The sequence below is a fragment of the Sarcophilus harrisii genome, chromosome 3, assembly GCF_902635505.1.
Source record: "Sarcophilus harrisii chromosome 3, mSarHar1.11, whole genome shotgun sequence".
NCBI lineage: Eukaryota > Metazoa > Chordata > Mammalia > Dasyuromorphia > Dasyuridae > Sarcophilus > Sarcophilus harrisii.
The window spans coordinates 229051479-229067635 of record NC_045428.1 but is presented as its reverse complement, the minus strand read 5'-3'; the positions used below and the strand labels follow the sequence as shown (position 1 = coordinate 229067635).

The 16157-nt window shown below is 34.2% G+C and overlaps 1 protein-coding gene across 5 annotated transcripts in view; it reads right to left on the bottom strand.

Annotated features, from left to right (window-relative positions):
- NPAS2 (neuronal PAS domain protein 2) overlaps positions 1–16157 on the bottom strand; it is a 226204-nt gene that overhangs the window by 95363 nt on the left and 114684 nt on the right. For all 5 annotated transcript variants that reach the window (XM_031959146.1, XM_031959148.1, XM_031959147.1 and 2 more), the window contains one exon: positions 13322–13375. In XM_031959146.1, the coding sequence (XP_031815006.1) occupies positions 13322–13353 (32 nt within the window). In that variant the 5' untranslated portion in view covers positions 13354–13375. The remainder of the gene's footprint in view (positions 1–13321; positions 13376–16157) is intronic.

The window sequence follows — 16157 nt, the reverse complement described above, 5'->3', positions numbered from 1 at the left end:
ACATTGAAGGAGAGGTTACTGAGTGATGGTAGCACAGGGAAGGCCAGCATATAGCAGTTAGAAGCAAGGAGCAAGACTTTAAAAAAAACTTTACAGCATCATCTATTTTTCATTTCAACATAGCTTCATAACATGTTGTCATTTCTAACTTTGCATATTGTTCTCTGCTTATGGCATTTAGGTTGGCTGATCCCAGATAATATCTAGGAAGACACCTTAAATCTCTAAGTAGATTTTTTTCCCTCTTTTAATTAAAAATGGCAGACTGCCTCTTTTTTTTTTTTTAAACTGGGCGTTTCATGTTTCACCTTTTGCCTGTCATTCTTTGTCCTTGATCATAGGTTCCACCTTTATGGTCTTTAATTGTTGTTCACCTCCTACAGAAGGTACATTAATAGTAGAGCATCTTCTAAAACTACATTTATGGAAGGAGAGGCTGAATTGCCTTTTGTTCATCTGGTAGAAAACATGTAACATTTAACCTATATCAGCTTATTTGCTGTCTTGGGGAAGGGGGAGGTAAGGAAGGGAGGGAGGAAAATTTGGAACACAAAGCCATAAAAATGAATGTTGAAAACTATCTTTACATAAATTTGGAAAAATAAAATACTCTTGAGCAAAAAAAAAAAGAAAATAATATAATATATAATCTTGGAGTAGATCAAAGAAAACAACTTTTAGGTATATGCATTATAATTAATTTTTGGTCTAGTTTTTTTTTAATAATATCTTTTTATTTTCAAAATATATGTAAAGACAATTTTCAACATTCATCCCTGCAAAACTTTCTATTTCAAATTTTTTTTCTTTCTCTTCCTTCTTCTCTCTTCCCCTAGATAGCAAGTAATCCAATATATGTTAAACATGTGCAATTCTTCTATACATATTTCCATATTTATCATACTGCACAAGAAAAATCAGATCAAAAATGAAAAATATGAAAAGAGAAAAAAAGCAAGCAAGTAACAACAAAAAAGGTGAAATTACTTTGTTGTGAGCCACATTCAATCCCACCAGTCCTCTTTCAGAATGCAGATGGCTCTCTCCATCACAAGTTTATTGGAACTGGCCTGAATCATCTCATTGTTGAAAACAGCCACATTCATCAGAGTAGATGATCATATAATCTTATTGTTGCTGTGTACAATGTTCTCTTGGTTTTACTCACTTCATTTAGTGTCATTTCATATAAGTCTCTCTAGGTCTCTCTGAAATCATCCTTCTGATTAGAACAATAAAATATGTGATAACATTCATATACCATAACTTATTCAGCAATTCCCCAATTGATAGGCATCCACTCAGTTTCCAGTTTCTGTTGACCTAGATTTTAAAAGTAACATGCAGTCTCCTTAGCCAAAAAAAAGTAAAAAAGAAAAGTCCTGTTCCTTTCCTACTTTGTCTATTATATATTATCTGAACTAAAACAGATAGCTCATTATTACTCTGTAATGTTATAATGACTAATAACATTGCCCATACAAAGATTATGATGAAACCCACTTTCATCAGGGATGGAAACATAATTTTTTTCTATGGTACTCAACCTGGAAACATACTGTGAAATCCTCTGGAAATGAGTCAATATTAGTTGCTTTTACAATTCTGAAGAAAAAAGATAGGGTAGATAATCCTAGAATGACTGCATTATCAATAAGGTGGTCTCTTGGGACAATACCCTAAGACCATCATACATAAGATGGGAAAAAAATTCATGCAAAATAAATAAAAAAGATCAACTGATGAGCTATATGTCCATTCTCTTTTTTTCAATATCTCATAAATTCTGGTACATGCCTGAGTACTAATGTATGTATTTATATAGAGAAGCACAGGAGTGTAGTAGATAATGGACTTGCCATAGAGTCTGGAAAAGATATCTACCCCTTCTTATCAGTAAACTCCAGTGATTCCCTATCACCTCCAGAATCAAATACAAATACTGAGGCAATGAAAGCTCTTAGTATCCTAGGTCCTTTACCTTTTTGTTTTCTTAGATCTTACTCCCCACCATGTAGTTATCAATTCAGTGATATCGACTTTCTTGTTTCACAAACAAGACATTTCATGTTTCTCCTCTAGGATTTTCTCTGGCTGTGCCCCAAGCCTGGAATGCCCCCTCTTCTCATCTCATCTTCCCTGGTTTTCTTCAAGCCCTAACTAAATTTCTATCTTCTACAGGAAGCCTTCCCCAATACCTCTAAATTTTAGTACTGTTTTTCTGTTAATTATTCTCAATTTATCCTGTGTATAGCTTGCCTAGTATATTGTTGTTTGTATATTAAATCTTCCATTAGATTGTGAGCATCATGAGGGCAGGGGTTATTTTTTGCCTCTTTGTATCCCTCAGTTGTTAGTACAGTTTCTGGACCATAAAAGGTAATTGATAAATGTTCATTGCCTGGCTAATTTATATTAATTGTATCACAATGGGAAAATCACTTAACTTCTCTCTTACAACTCTCCAACTTGCTACTGACAAACGATAGAGGATGGAATTTCCTACAATGAGGAAATTTCTGGGGCAAACTGATTCTTTCCCTCCCTCCCCACGTATAAAGTGGAATTGTATCTTGTTTAGGATTTAGATTCAGAAGCTGGTACAAGAGGCAAAAGTTATGTTCTGATCAAAATGACCCTTTCTCTGCAGTAGCTATCTAAAAGGAAAACCTTCATTCATTTTGTAACAATGTGGGTAAGGAGTAATCATTTGGGATAAGGATCAAATGTAAAATTTGAGTCCCTTGGACCTTTTGGTGTCCTAAATCCACTATCTTTGCCAAGGAAACATCATTTATAGTATGGTACACAGGATCATGAAGAGTGACACAGCTGAGCAACAACAAACTTTCTGACATTAGGTCTAATTCTATCCACTGTACCATCTTGCATGTGCTTATTTGTGAATATATTCTTCCCTTTTGTCATATACGCACATAGATACACATAAATAAAATAAGCGTTTTATTTTGGGTTCATTAAATATTACTAAAATTTTTGTTATTGTCATTGGGTTTTTAAAATTCATTTTATGAATCTAATCCCTATTCCTGGGGGATCAGAAGAAGGCAAAAACCCAATATATTAAAAGTATTTCTGTCAATAAAACATAATTAGAGATCACATTAAAATTAGCTTAAAGAGGAAAAATGTATAATTCACCATTAAAGGAGAACTTTCTCTAAATGTCTTCCTATTCTTTGTTCAAACTGTCAATATCTTAAAATTGCATTTCTACTATTTTTATTAATAAAATAATCTTTAACATTCAACTAATCTCCTAAATTATGAGGTCCCTCTTATTTGAAGTCAAATTTTCTTTCTGATTTATTTCATAACATCTCTTCTACCTCTATTTACTAAATAAAATAGGGCATCCTAATGGGGAAAATGCAAGATGCTGTCTACATAAAACACTGATTTATCATCTGGGGTAAGAAAAAGCTTATAAAAATAAGAGCCTTCTGATAAAATTGAAAGCTATTACCAGAGTTAGTGATGTGCTTAGCTGGATTGAGTCCCTTTCACTATTCACTGGCAGCCAAGGTGAATCCAATTTTATGATTGGTTAGTTAGTACTTTCATGGATAGTTATTTTAGTATTTGTGCCATGTATGTATTCACTGATAATGTGAAAAACCTTTGGCATGCTGTTAACAATAAAAGTAAGAGAGGTCATTAAACCATATCTACAACTTTGGGGTAAAGGTTGAATATAAGGATTTAGACACTTGAACTAGAGTGTCAGATCAAGCAGGGTCTCCTTTAGGGTGAGGCTTAATATATTAATGATTGTAGGAAATTGATGAGTAGTCAAGGTCAGCAGGAGTATATTTAATTTCTAGGTGATTTTACCAAGGTCATAGAAAAGGTCAGAGTGAGATGCAGGACTCCTTTTTTAAAAGAATCTTATTAATATTTATTTTTACATGATCTTCATTTCACAAAAGAATTCATTTCTCTCCCTCTCAGACCCATCCATTCGAAGAAAGAGGAAAAAGGAGGAGGAAAATACAACTCTACAAAACTATACATCAATAAAGTTCAACATTATAGGCAAGCAGGTAACCCCAATAAATTAGAGTGCCAGATTAGCAGTCAATAAGATCTGAGGTCAAATCTTCCACTATGGGCAAGTTATTTAAACCTTTTCAGCCTCAGTTTACCCATGTGTAAAAGAGGGATAATAATAATAGCACCTACTTTAAAAGTGGTTTTGAGGTTCAAATGAGATAACTTTTATGAAATGGTTTTCAAAACTTAAAGCATAACAAAATCTATTATTATTATTATTATTATGAAATATTCCTTAGATCTTGTCCCTTACCTCTATAAAGAATGAAAGGAGGTGCTTTCTCATGTTTTGGGACCAAACTTGGCAGGATTCCTTCTCTATTCACAAACTAAACCTCTAACAAAATTGTAACTGATACTATATGCCTCTCTTGTATCACCCAGAGTGCCTACTATGAATGAGGCACATACCCTAGGGAAGTAATATGGCTCAGTAGAAAATGAATTAACTGAATTTAAAATCACAAAATTTGCATTTAAATCTTGGTTTTGCCACTTACTTGCTCTATGACCATGGCCGTCTGTGAAATGATGATAATACTATTTATATTGCCTATTTCATAGGATGATTGCTAGGAAAATGCTTTAAAATACTATATAAATGTGGGCTAATAATTATCATGAATAATAGTAGCAATTCAACTGAAGTGGTATTCCTAGTCAAACTTCTAGTTTTTGTCTCTTTTTACTTGGCACCCCCTACAGGCAACCTCAAAAAAGTCTCACAAGGTACAAAAGCGGTTATTACAGAATCAATGGATTATAGATGTTCTCTGCCCTAAGAAAGCACTACATTTGACAATCTGAACTTTCAAAATCGATAAATTACAGGGTGATTTCTTTGAACTACAAAACAGAATTTACTGCATTGACCCTTTAGAGAAGGAGCTCTATGGAAACATTAAACAATTTTAATAAACAAAAATTCAATTTATGCAAGATTTTGGGGGAAGACACATCTGTAGTCAGGTTCAGGTCTCACAATTTCTTGCACAAGGGGATATGATGAATAATGAAGTTCAGTCCTTCCTGCCCAAATACAACTGAGCTCCATGGTCATACTATGCCCAGGGGTTCCATGAGCTTTGTTGAATGAGAAAAAGCCATTGTCCAGGATGCATCCAGAACAGAGCTGTTACATAATCTCTAATAAAGGAAAATAAAACTATTCTTAAAGCCAACAGCTCTGGTATTCATGGTTGAGAATATCAGGCTGTTTCTGCCAGACATAAGGCAAGTTTCCAAGCCCTGCTTTGACTGGGGGCGGGTAGAAGAATTTGGGGAACATTAAGTCCTAAGAGATATACTTCAGAGAAGTTAAGAGGTCATATAACTCAACCACCAATTTGTTATATACATCTGAATCACAGCAGGTAGATGGATTTTTATCCTATTTTAAGAGATCTCATAGGATGAAAATTTCATAACCTCACACAATAACCTGTTCTAGGAACCAACAATCCTGATGTACCCGTTCTAAAATTCTCTTTCTCTTTTATACTCATTTCTTCCACTTGGGTTTCTAAAGAGACACCATTTGAATAGTTTGTTTTTCTTTTTTTTACTGTTCACAGATTTCTACTTTAATTGGGGGTGGTTGCCACATCATAGGACTGTCTTATTCTTACTACATGCTGATACTACCATTTTCAACTTTCAGTTCCATAACTGTAAATTAGTTGAAAGTTGGCATAATAGCTGGGGAAGCTAAGTATAAGTTAAGCCAATGCTTTCTTTCCAATATCTAAGAATAATATCTGAATCTTAAGTACACAGCTATCAGAGAATGTTTGGGACCAAACTTAATCTAGTTTGGGCTGATATAGATTTTACTGAAATTATACAAAAGAGGAATTTAAAACATTGCTTAAGAACTTTTTTTTAAACCAAAGTCCTAAGAGAAATGTTTTGTTTTCTTTGAAGAAAGTCAGTATTTTATTTCCAGAGTTCTCCAAGGGTTCAAGCAGTTTTATCTAAATGGGTCAAATCCATTTCCTGGGTTTTATTTTTCTCATCTATAAAATGAAGGTACTAAACAAGATGAACCTTGAGATCCCTTTCACTTCTAGGACTATGGGCCTATGCAAAAATGGTTTGGTCAATAATAAGTCTCAGCCCAAGCTTCATCTGCTCATTCTTTGGGTTTTGATGGCTCAGAGTGAGTGTAAATAGCAATTGTTTCCATTCTAGTCAGAAACTCTGAGGATCTTCCCCTCCCAGATGGGTTTTTTGGGCTAAGTAAAAGAGGTCATTCTTTGCCTCATTTCTTACCCAATTTTTATTCTTTGAATGGGTGATGCCTTAGAACAAATTGAGAACTGAAAAAGACCTTAGCTTGAGAAGATCAAGGTTTCCCACTGCATCTGGGGACATCACCAGTTATCCTGACATGTCTTGCACACTGGACTCAGATGACCAGAGGAGGGAGTGGGGATGATGATTTTGTACAGCCCTGCTTCATTTAAATCCAATTTATTTGCAAGACATTACCCTCTTGATGTCATTCAAGAATGAAGGACAAATCACAACAATAATAAATCTATGACCTCAGACTGGATTCTTCTACTCAAAAATTGTTTAAAAATATACTACCAAATTGCCCTTTTTGCTCTGGTATTAACAGAACAATCAACCAATAAACATTTATTAAGTACCTAGTATATGTCAGGTATAATGGATAAAGAGTTGGGCCTTGAGTCAGGAAAATTCAATTTTCTGAGTTCAAATCTGGCTCCAGATGTTTACTAGCTGTGTGACCATAGGAAAGTTACTTAATCCTGTTCTTCTGTGAAATGGGGTGGAGAAGGAAATGGCAGGCCACCAGTAACTGCCAAATGACATCACGAAGAATTGGACATGACTGAAAAATGACTTAATATATCAGGAACTGTGCTAAGAAATGGGGATACCAAAAAAAAAAAAAAAAAAAAAAAAAAAAGGCAAAAGAGTTTCTGTCCTGAAAGGGCTTATAATCTAATGGGATAGACAACACAAATATGTACAAAGCAAGTCAAAAACAGGATTAATAGGAAATAATTAATAGGGAAAAGGTACTAGAATTAAGAGGTGTTGGGAAAGGCTTAATGATTTTCAACTTTCCTAGTCTACTGATTATTTATTTCTCTACTAAACTAATTTTTTTTACTAGTCGTGGGAGAAAAAAAAAACAATGCATCAAATAGACAAGTTCTTTCTATTAAACTCTTTATTGGGCTGAAGAAACAATTAGCATTCTGTCTGGTGTATATAGAATTTCACTTGGTTCAGGTACCAAAGTACACATCAGGAAATCATAGTAGAATATAAATAAAACATTGTTAACATTACCTCATGTTCATTGGATGCCTGCTAATATACTCAATTTAGCCCATCAAAAACACACTAAACAACAAATTATACACCTCAAAACTCAGCTCAGCACAAAGATTTTCATTTGTTATATTTTTCCTTTGTGAGACTTTTCATGATTTCAAAGCATATGTGAAAAACAATATTCAGTCATGGAAGATAAATCACCATCAAACCAGAATATATACAGTATTATAAAGTAAAACACAAACTGATAAATTGGACTATGATTTTCATGACTGACTGTAATAACTTTTCATTTCTAACCTACTGAACTCACAGAAAAAGAAATCAAACAATGAAGTGAGAGAAATCTGTCTACATAGGAATCATATGACTTTCTGGGGCTAGCCATGCCCAAGTTGTAAGTACTAATATCACTTCCCCACACTGAGCTTTTGGTAAAAGTTTTTACACTTAATTGTATTGGTGCTTGTGTAGTTATCTAATTGATTTAGGTCTTGGTTCTGGGGATGCTCTTTGAAGGTAGGCTTCATATAATATTTTTACACTTAATTGTATTGGTGCTTCTGTAGTTCTCTAATTGATTTAGGGTTTGGTTCTGGGGATGCCATTTGAAGGCAGGGTTTGTTTCCTAGTCATATTTCTTCTATATTGTCCATAGTGCAGAACATTTGGTAGATGCTATACACCTAATAAAAACAGCTAATGTTTAGGTAGAATTTTAATTTTGTAAAGCATTTTGCATGTATTATTTCATTTTATCATTAAAACAACCTTAGGAGGGTAGATGCTTTTATAATCCCCATTTTATAGATGAGGAAATGAAGCTGAGTTTAAATGAATTGCCAAAGTTACAAAGCTAGTAAGTATCTAAAATCAAATGAACTCTGGTCTTTCTGACTCCAAGTCAATAAGTCTATCCATTCAAAATCCTTTATGTTTCAATAAATAGTGTGGAAAAGAGTAATGTTGGTTGAGGATTTTGATTCAAATCCTATTGCCAATGCTTAATACCTGAGAAACATTAACAAAAAAAATCTCCAAGCCTCTTTGAGCCTCAATTTCTTTATCTGTAAAATGAGGAAATTGGCTTCTAGAAATCAGAAATTTGGCCTCTTGAGTACCTTCCAATTATAAATCCATGATACTATAATGTATCACTAGTTTACTATGGTACCTCTGCAAACAATCACAGTTTGCGTCACTTATAAAAAGGGCAAAATTCAGAAACAGAGTCAACGCCTAAGATTGCTGATAACTGAGGGTTTTCTCTCCTAAATTCCTATTTCTACTCTTGTTGGGTATGTTCAGTTGCCAGTTACCTTGAAGGATTTCTTGTCTGAATTGTTTCCATTCCTTCTTCCCACCTGAGTCTTTTTATAGACAGTGAAAGCTAACAACTACATTATGTGTAAGAACTGGCATCCACTCAATTAGAGAGTACAGGAATCATCCGGGGCTCTCAAAGATGCTTTCTAGAGAAATGAAGCACAAATTATGAAGTTACAAAGCTCACTATAGATTATCACCTGAAGGGTTTGTGGAATCACATTTCCTCAATTGATATGAAAAAGAAAATCAATTAATTTTTAACTAATGCCAATCATTTCTGCTAGTGAGTGAAGATAAAAAAAGTTTTTTTCATCAGCTAGGGATAAGTGATCAATTTGTTTTACAATCTGATGTGTTTCCACAGATAAATTTGATTTTTTTTGGTCAGAAAGAATTCCTGAAAGCATTGACTTGTATGTCATTTATTTTATCTTTGAATCTTAAACTTTCTCATAAGGATATCTAATGTAAGTACTGCATATATGCATTAATTATTTCCCTATCTGAACTGGCAGCTCCTTGAGAGTGATCATATCTTATATTTCTTTTGTAATCTCCTGATCCTCCCACCCCACTGCCTCAATAAATACAAAATATACTCTGCAATGATCTCCTTTCCACTTCAACTACACACCAGAAGGATTGTACCAGAGACCTCACTCTCTTCTGGAGCACTATTTCTAGAATCCCAAACAATGATATTCCATTCTCTAATCATAATCTTCAATCCTCACTCCCTCAATCACTTTTTTTTTTAATTCTTTATTGCATTTTATTTTATTTTATTTTTTAATTTAATAGCCTTTTATTTACAGGATATATACATGGGTAACTTTACAGCATTAACAATTGCCAAACCTCTTGTTCCAATTTTTCACCTCTTACCCCCCCACCCCCTCCCCTAGATGGCAGGATGACCAGTAGATGTTAAATATATTAAAATATAACTTAGATACACAATAAGTATACATGACCAAAACATTATTTTGCTGTACAAAAAGAATCAGGCTCTGAATTATTGTACAATTAGCTTGTGAAGGAAATCAAAAATGCATGTGTGCATAAATATAGGGATTGGGAATTTAATGTAATGGTTTTTAGTCATCTCCCAGAGTTATTTTTCTGGGCATAGCTAGTTCAGTTCATTACTGCTCCATTAGAAATGATTTGGTTGATCTCGTTGCTGAGGATGGCCTGATCCATCAGAACTGGTCATCATCTAGTATTGTTGTTGAAGTATATAATGATCTCCTGGTCCTGCTCATTTCACTCAGCATCAGTTCGTGTAAGTCTCTCCAGGCCTTTCTGAAATCATCCTGTTGGTCATTTCTTACAGAACAGTAATATTACATAATTTTCATATACCACAATTTATTCAGCCATTCTCCAACTGATCCTCAATCACTTTTTAACTTTCAACATGACCTCTAAGACTTTGATCTAGCCCTATCCATCCCATCCTATCTCCTCATCTTCATTTGCTTAGCCCATAATCTGCTAATAATACTCTGTAACTGTTTGCTCCCCTGATCTTCCATTATTCTTTATTTGGTAATGCTCATCATTCTAACTTGCCCTCACACTTTGATTTTTCAAAAAAAAAAAAAGTTCAGGCTACAGACCACAAATGGAAACAAATCACAAAATCAAGCATATTTTACTCTCTTGCATAAGGTTCAGCTAGAGCTCTCAGTGATCCTCACCAATTCTTTTAGTTGACTCCTAATCATATTTCCTATTGTGGCTGTTACAAAGCTTTGCCTACCACCCTCTACTCCTCACCTTCTCCATTTTTCAGATCTTTTCAGCATCACTGTATGTACTCTCTCTTCCTTTTTCTGATCCCAGAAGAGCTTTTCCTATTCTTCACTAAGGCTGATGCTGAGATTGCATTCCATTCCAGTCTTCCTTTGTCATAAGGATCAGATGAGATAATAATTGTAAAGTACTTAGCAAAATCCTGGCCCACAGTAAGTGCTATAGAAATAATAGCTATTTATCATCATCATCATCATCATCATCATCAATCATTTCCTTTTCCACTGGCTCCTTCTCAAACATGCTCAGGCTTCTCCAAATCTTAAATTTACCTTTTCTTGACCCTTCCACACTATTCAGCTAATTTTTTATCTCTTTTCTTTCACTTATTAATAAATTTCTTCCAAAAACTGTCTGCACTTGGTATTTCTGCTTCTTCACCATTCACTTTCTCCTTCACTGACTCCTAAGTAGATTAAGAGGCTTGCTTAATGTCATTTGGGAGTAAGTGTCCATATCATTAAAACCTATCTATTATAACCATTTTAAAGGCCTCAAATCAAATCAATCAAAGATAATATTTAGTATAAGATGATTTGTCAGTAGGTGACAGGGCCTTGAGAAACTAGCATACCAGGACTGAGTATGTGAAGTGATTATGGTGGCAGCTTCCAAAGGCTTCAGTTCACAGAAGCTCTCTTTATTAGCTTTGAGGAAAGACTCTGATTAGATTAAATTAGATTAGAACCCACAGTTACAGAGGGGCAGGGGACATTCCTAAAAGTCCCAGGGCAGAAAAGAATGCTGATAGTCAGGTCCCTAGAAAGATCTCTGAAAACACCTGGACAAAACCCTTGAAGTTTGGGACAGTGCATCCTCCATCCTAGAAATAGAGTCCCACTTTAATAAAAAGTTAAAAGCTGAGTAATAGGCTAGGAAAATGAGCAAGCAGCAGAAAAAGATTCTGACCATAGAAAGTTACTATGGATGACAAAGAAGATCAAAGCACATACTCAAAAGAAGATAACAAAATCGAAGCTCCCACACCCAAAGCCTCTAAGAAAAATAAGAATTGAGCTCAGACTATGGAAGAGCTCAAAAGGGATTTTGAAAATCAAGAGAGATAGAGGAAAAATTAGGAAGAGAATTGAAAGTGGTACAAAAGGAAATACAAAGAGTTAATGAGAAGAATGTCTCAAAAAGCAAAGTTGGTCAAATAGGAAAGGAGATGTATAACTTCACAGAGGAAAATAATTCCTTAAAAATTAGAACTGAGAAAATGGAACTTAATGACTTTATGAGAAATCAAGATATAAAGAATAAAAAAAAGTGAAATATTTTTTTGAAAAACAACTGACTCAGAAAAGATCCAGGAGAGATGATTTCAAAATTATTGGTCTCTGAAAGTCATGATCAAAAAAAGAGCCTGCATCCAAAAGGTAAAATAGAAATTGAAAGAATTTCTGGATCGCCTCCTGAAAGAAATGCCAAAATGAAAACTCCCAGGAATATTATAGCCAAATTCCAGAATGCCCAGGTCAAAGAGAAAATATTGCAAGCATCCAGAAAGGAGGGCAACAGTCAGGATAACACAAGATTTAGCAGCTTCTACATCAAAGTCCAGAGGACTTCAAATATGATATTCTGAAGAGCAATGGAGCTAAGATTACAACCAAGAATATATATACATAGATACACACACACACACGCATATATACCAAGAGTATCATCCTTCAGGGGAAAGGGTAGAAATTCAGTGAAATGTAGGATTTTCAAGTATAATGAGTTAAAGACTAGAACTGAATAGAAAATTTGATTTTTCAAATTTAGGACTCAGGAGAGCATAAGTAGGTAATCAAGAAAGTGATATCATAAGGGACTTAAGGTTTATCTGTTTACATTCCTACATGGGAGGATGATACTTGTAATTCATTAGAACTTTCTCATTATAGCAATTAGACAGAGTATATATAGACAGAGGGCACAGGTGTGAGCTGAATATGAAGGGATAATATTTAAAGAAATAAAATTAGTAGGTGGTAGAGGAATATGCTTGTGGAGAAACAGAAAAAACAAAGTGGAATGGTGTAAATTATCTGTTATAAAATAGGCAAGAAAAAGTTTTACAGTGGAGGGAAAGATAGGGGGGAAGGAATGAGTGAGTGAACTTTATTCTCATCAGAATTGTCTCAAAGAGGAAATAACATAACACTCATTATGGGTATAGAAATCTATTTTACCCTGAAGGAAAGTAGAAGGGGAAATGGATATCGGAAGCAGGGAGATTGATTAAAAAAGAGGGCATAGATGGGGGAGAGAATGGTCAATAGCAAAACACTTTTGAGGAGGAATAGAGTGAAAGGAGAGAGAGAATAGAATAAATGGAGGGAAATATAGTTAGCAATAATAATTGCAAAAAGATTTTTGAAGCAAGTTCCTCTGATAAGGCCTCATTTTTCAAATATATAATAAAATTTATAAAAAACAAGAACCATGCCCCAATTGATAAATGATCAAAATTCATGAACTATGCCCAAAGGACTTTACATTCATGCATATCCTTTGACTTAACAATACCACTACTAGGCATGAATCCCAAAAATATTTTACAAAAATTTAAAATGCCCTGAGAAGAGAGCTGCTATTTAGCAGCTCTCTTCTCAGGGCATTTCAAATTTAACTGGGAAAAAATAAATATTTTTCAAAGAAGAAAATAAGAGTTAGAGTATCAGATGATGAACCAATATCCTAGAGAATCTTAAGAGATAAAATAATAGTAAAGAAAAACAAAATCTGGGAATAAGAATATAAACGTACATGATATATAAATAAGAACAATTCTTACCTCTTTGCTCTGTCCTTCTCATCTTCATCCATTAGATTTCCTACACAGTTTTTCCTTAAAAAAAAAAAAGAATACAAAGTTAACAAACTGCTTTTAAATTTTTTTTAAATATATAATTCTGGTCTTAGTTTAAGTTGCTTTAGTACTATCTAATCCCATACCTTTAGAACACTGGTTTTAACCTTGATACCTTCAACAATCTGGTGATGTAGTGGACCCCTTTTTCATTAATGTTTTAAAATTAATAAAACAATATATAGGATTACCAAGGAAATCAATTATATTGAAAAAAGTCATCAAAAACAAACTCATAGACCACAGGCTAATAAACCTTGTTTTCAAGGATAACTCAATGCTTCATTCCTTCTGTTCATAACTATTTTAAAATCAGAATTTACCTATCACAAAAGCTTTTTATTTTTCACATGAAACTCTAAAAGTTTCTAGAATTCACCCACTGTGTATTTACTAAGACCCTTATACTACACATAGCACTTAGCAAGGCATTTTGGAAAATACAAAGAAGTATCTTTCATGATGCTTTCCATCTAATTAGAAATTTTAAAACAATTCAATAAGCATTATTTAATCAATTGTACTGTTAAAAATCCAATTTTAGGTACTGACATTTGTTTTTATTGCTCAGACCATAATTTCCATGGATTTTCTTGACAACAATATTGGAGTAGTTTTTTCATTTTCTTTTCCCATAAATTAAGATAAAGAAAGGTTAAATGCGTTGCTCAGGATCACACAGGTAATAAGTATCTGAGGATGGATCTGAACTTAGGTTTTCCTGACTCCAGATCCAGTGCTCTATTCACTGAGCCACCTAGCTACTTATGGATTAAAAAAAACAACCAACTATAACCACAACCACAACCACAACCACAACCACCACCACCACCACCACCACAACAACAAAAAAAAAACAAAAAAAAAACAACAGTGAAAAACAGTCTCTTTTCCTAAGGGACTTCATATTCTATCAGGATACAATAAGTATAAGTGAATAAAAGATAATTTGTGGTGGGAAAATAACCCTAACATTGACAAATGGGAAGAGAAAAGTAGGAAATATCTCATATAGGAGGTGACATATAAGTTGACCCCTGAAAAGAGAGAGATGTTAATGTGCAGAGCGGATGGAGAAGGAGGGAGAGAAGTGGTTCATTCCAAACATGAAGTCTTTGGGCATGGGAATAAAAAATGGAACTGTATATTCAGAGAATAGCTAGTGGCAGGCTAAGATGAAATTAGTCTGGAAAAGTAAGTTGGAAACCATCTTGGAAAGGCTTTTTTCTACTCCAGGTTGAGGAGTTTATACTTTATCCTAGAAGTAATGGAAAATAGCTGAAGATCCTTGATTAACAGAGCCAAGCTTGTACATTAGGAATATTCTTTGGGCAACTATAGTGGAAAGACTAGAGATAATAGGAACTACAAGTAGAAATTCTAATTAGGAGGCTGTGGCAATAGTCCAGATGAGAATTCATGAAAACCAGCACTAGAATATGATTTGTATAAGTGGGGACAGACTTAAGACATAATGAAGGAGAACTCAACTTGGCAAATGATTGGCTAGGGGGGAAAAGGGCTGAAAGGGCTATAAAACTGCATATCCTTTGATCCAGAAGTGTTTCAGCTGAGTGTATATCCCAAAGAGATCATAAAAATGGGAAAAGGATCCACATGTGCAAAAATGCTTGTAGCAGCCCTTTTTATAGTGGCAAGGAACTGGAAACTGAATGGATGTCCATCATTTGGGGAATGGCTGAGTAAATTATGGTAAATGAATGTTATGGGATCTTATTGTTCTATAAGAAACAATCAGCAGGATGATTTCATAGAGGCCTGGAGAAACTTACATGAACTGATACTAAGTGAAGTGAGTAGAACTAAGAGAACATTGCACACAGCAACAAGATTATGTGATGATCAACTGTGATGGACTTGGTTCTTTTCAACAATGAGATGATTCAAGACAATTCCAATAGACTTGTGATAGAAAGAGCCTCGCATCCAGAGAGAACAATGGACAATGAATGTGGATCAAAGCATAGTATTTTCAGCTTTTTTTGCTGTTTTCTTGCTTGCTTTTTTTTTTCCTTTCTGATTTTTTCTTGCACAAATGTGTGAAACGTGAAATTTTGCAAATGTAGAAATGTTCAGAAGAATTGCATATGTTTAACCTCTATTGGATTACTTGCTATCTAGGGGAGGGGGAAGATGGAGAGGGAAGGAAAAAAATTTGGAACACAAGGTTTTGCAAGGGTGAATGTTGAAAACTATCTTTGCATGTATTTGGAAAAAATAAAAAGCTGTTATTTTTACAAAGAAAGAAAAAACTTAAAAGGCTACAGAAATGCTACTTATTATATATATCTGAGAATTGGTAAAAGGAGACTCTTTTATTGTACCTAAGACATTATGGTATGTATAACAATTCTACTCATGAGAGTAGATTCTAGAGGACCATGAGTCTGAGTCTATACTTTTTTCCCCCTCAAAGGAGAAAGTGAGAATGAAAGAAGGAAATGTATTATGGGGTCTGGAAGATATGTTGTCAGAAAAATGGCATATGTCCTAAAGGTATGCTATGCTGAGTATATGCTAATAGTTGAGGAAAGGGGAGGACATACTATCTTCATCTATGACTTTCTACTTCCAGGAAGTTGGACTAAAGAATACTGCCTGAGATTAATATCTTCAATGCTTTCAGTGGCTGATGTACTAAGCAGCAGAGATTTTGATCCTCCCCTTACTGTACAAGTATTTCTGGAATGATGTCCTTTGTCACAATAAAAATACAATTACCTGGACCAAGTTTATTTTT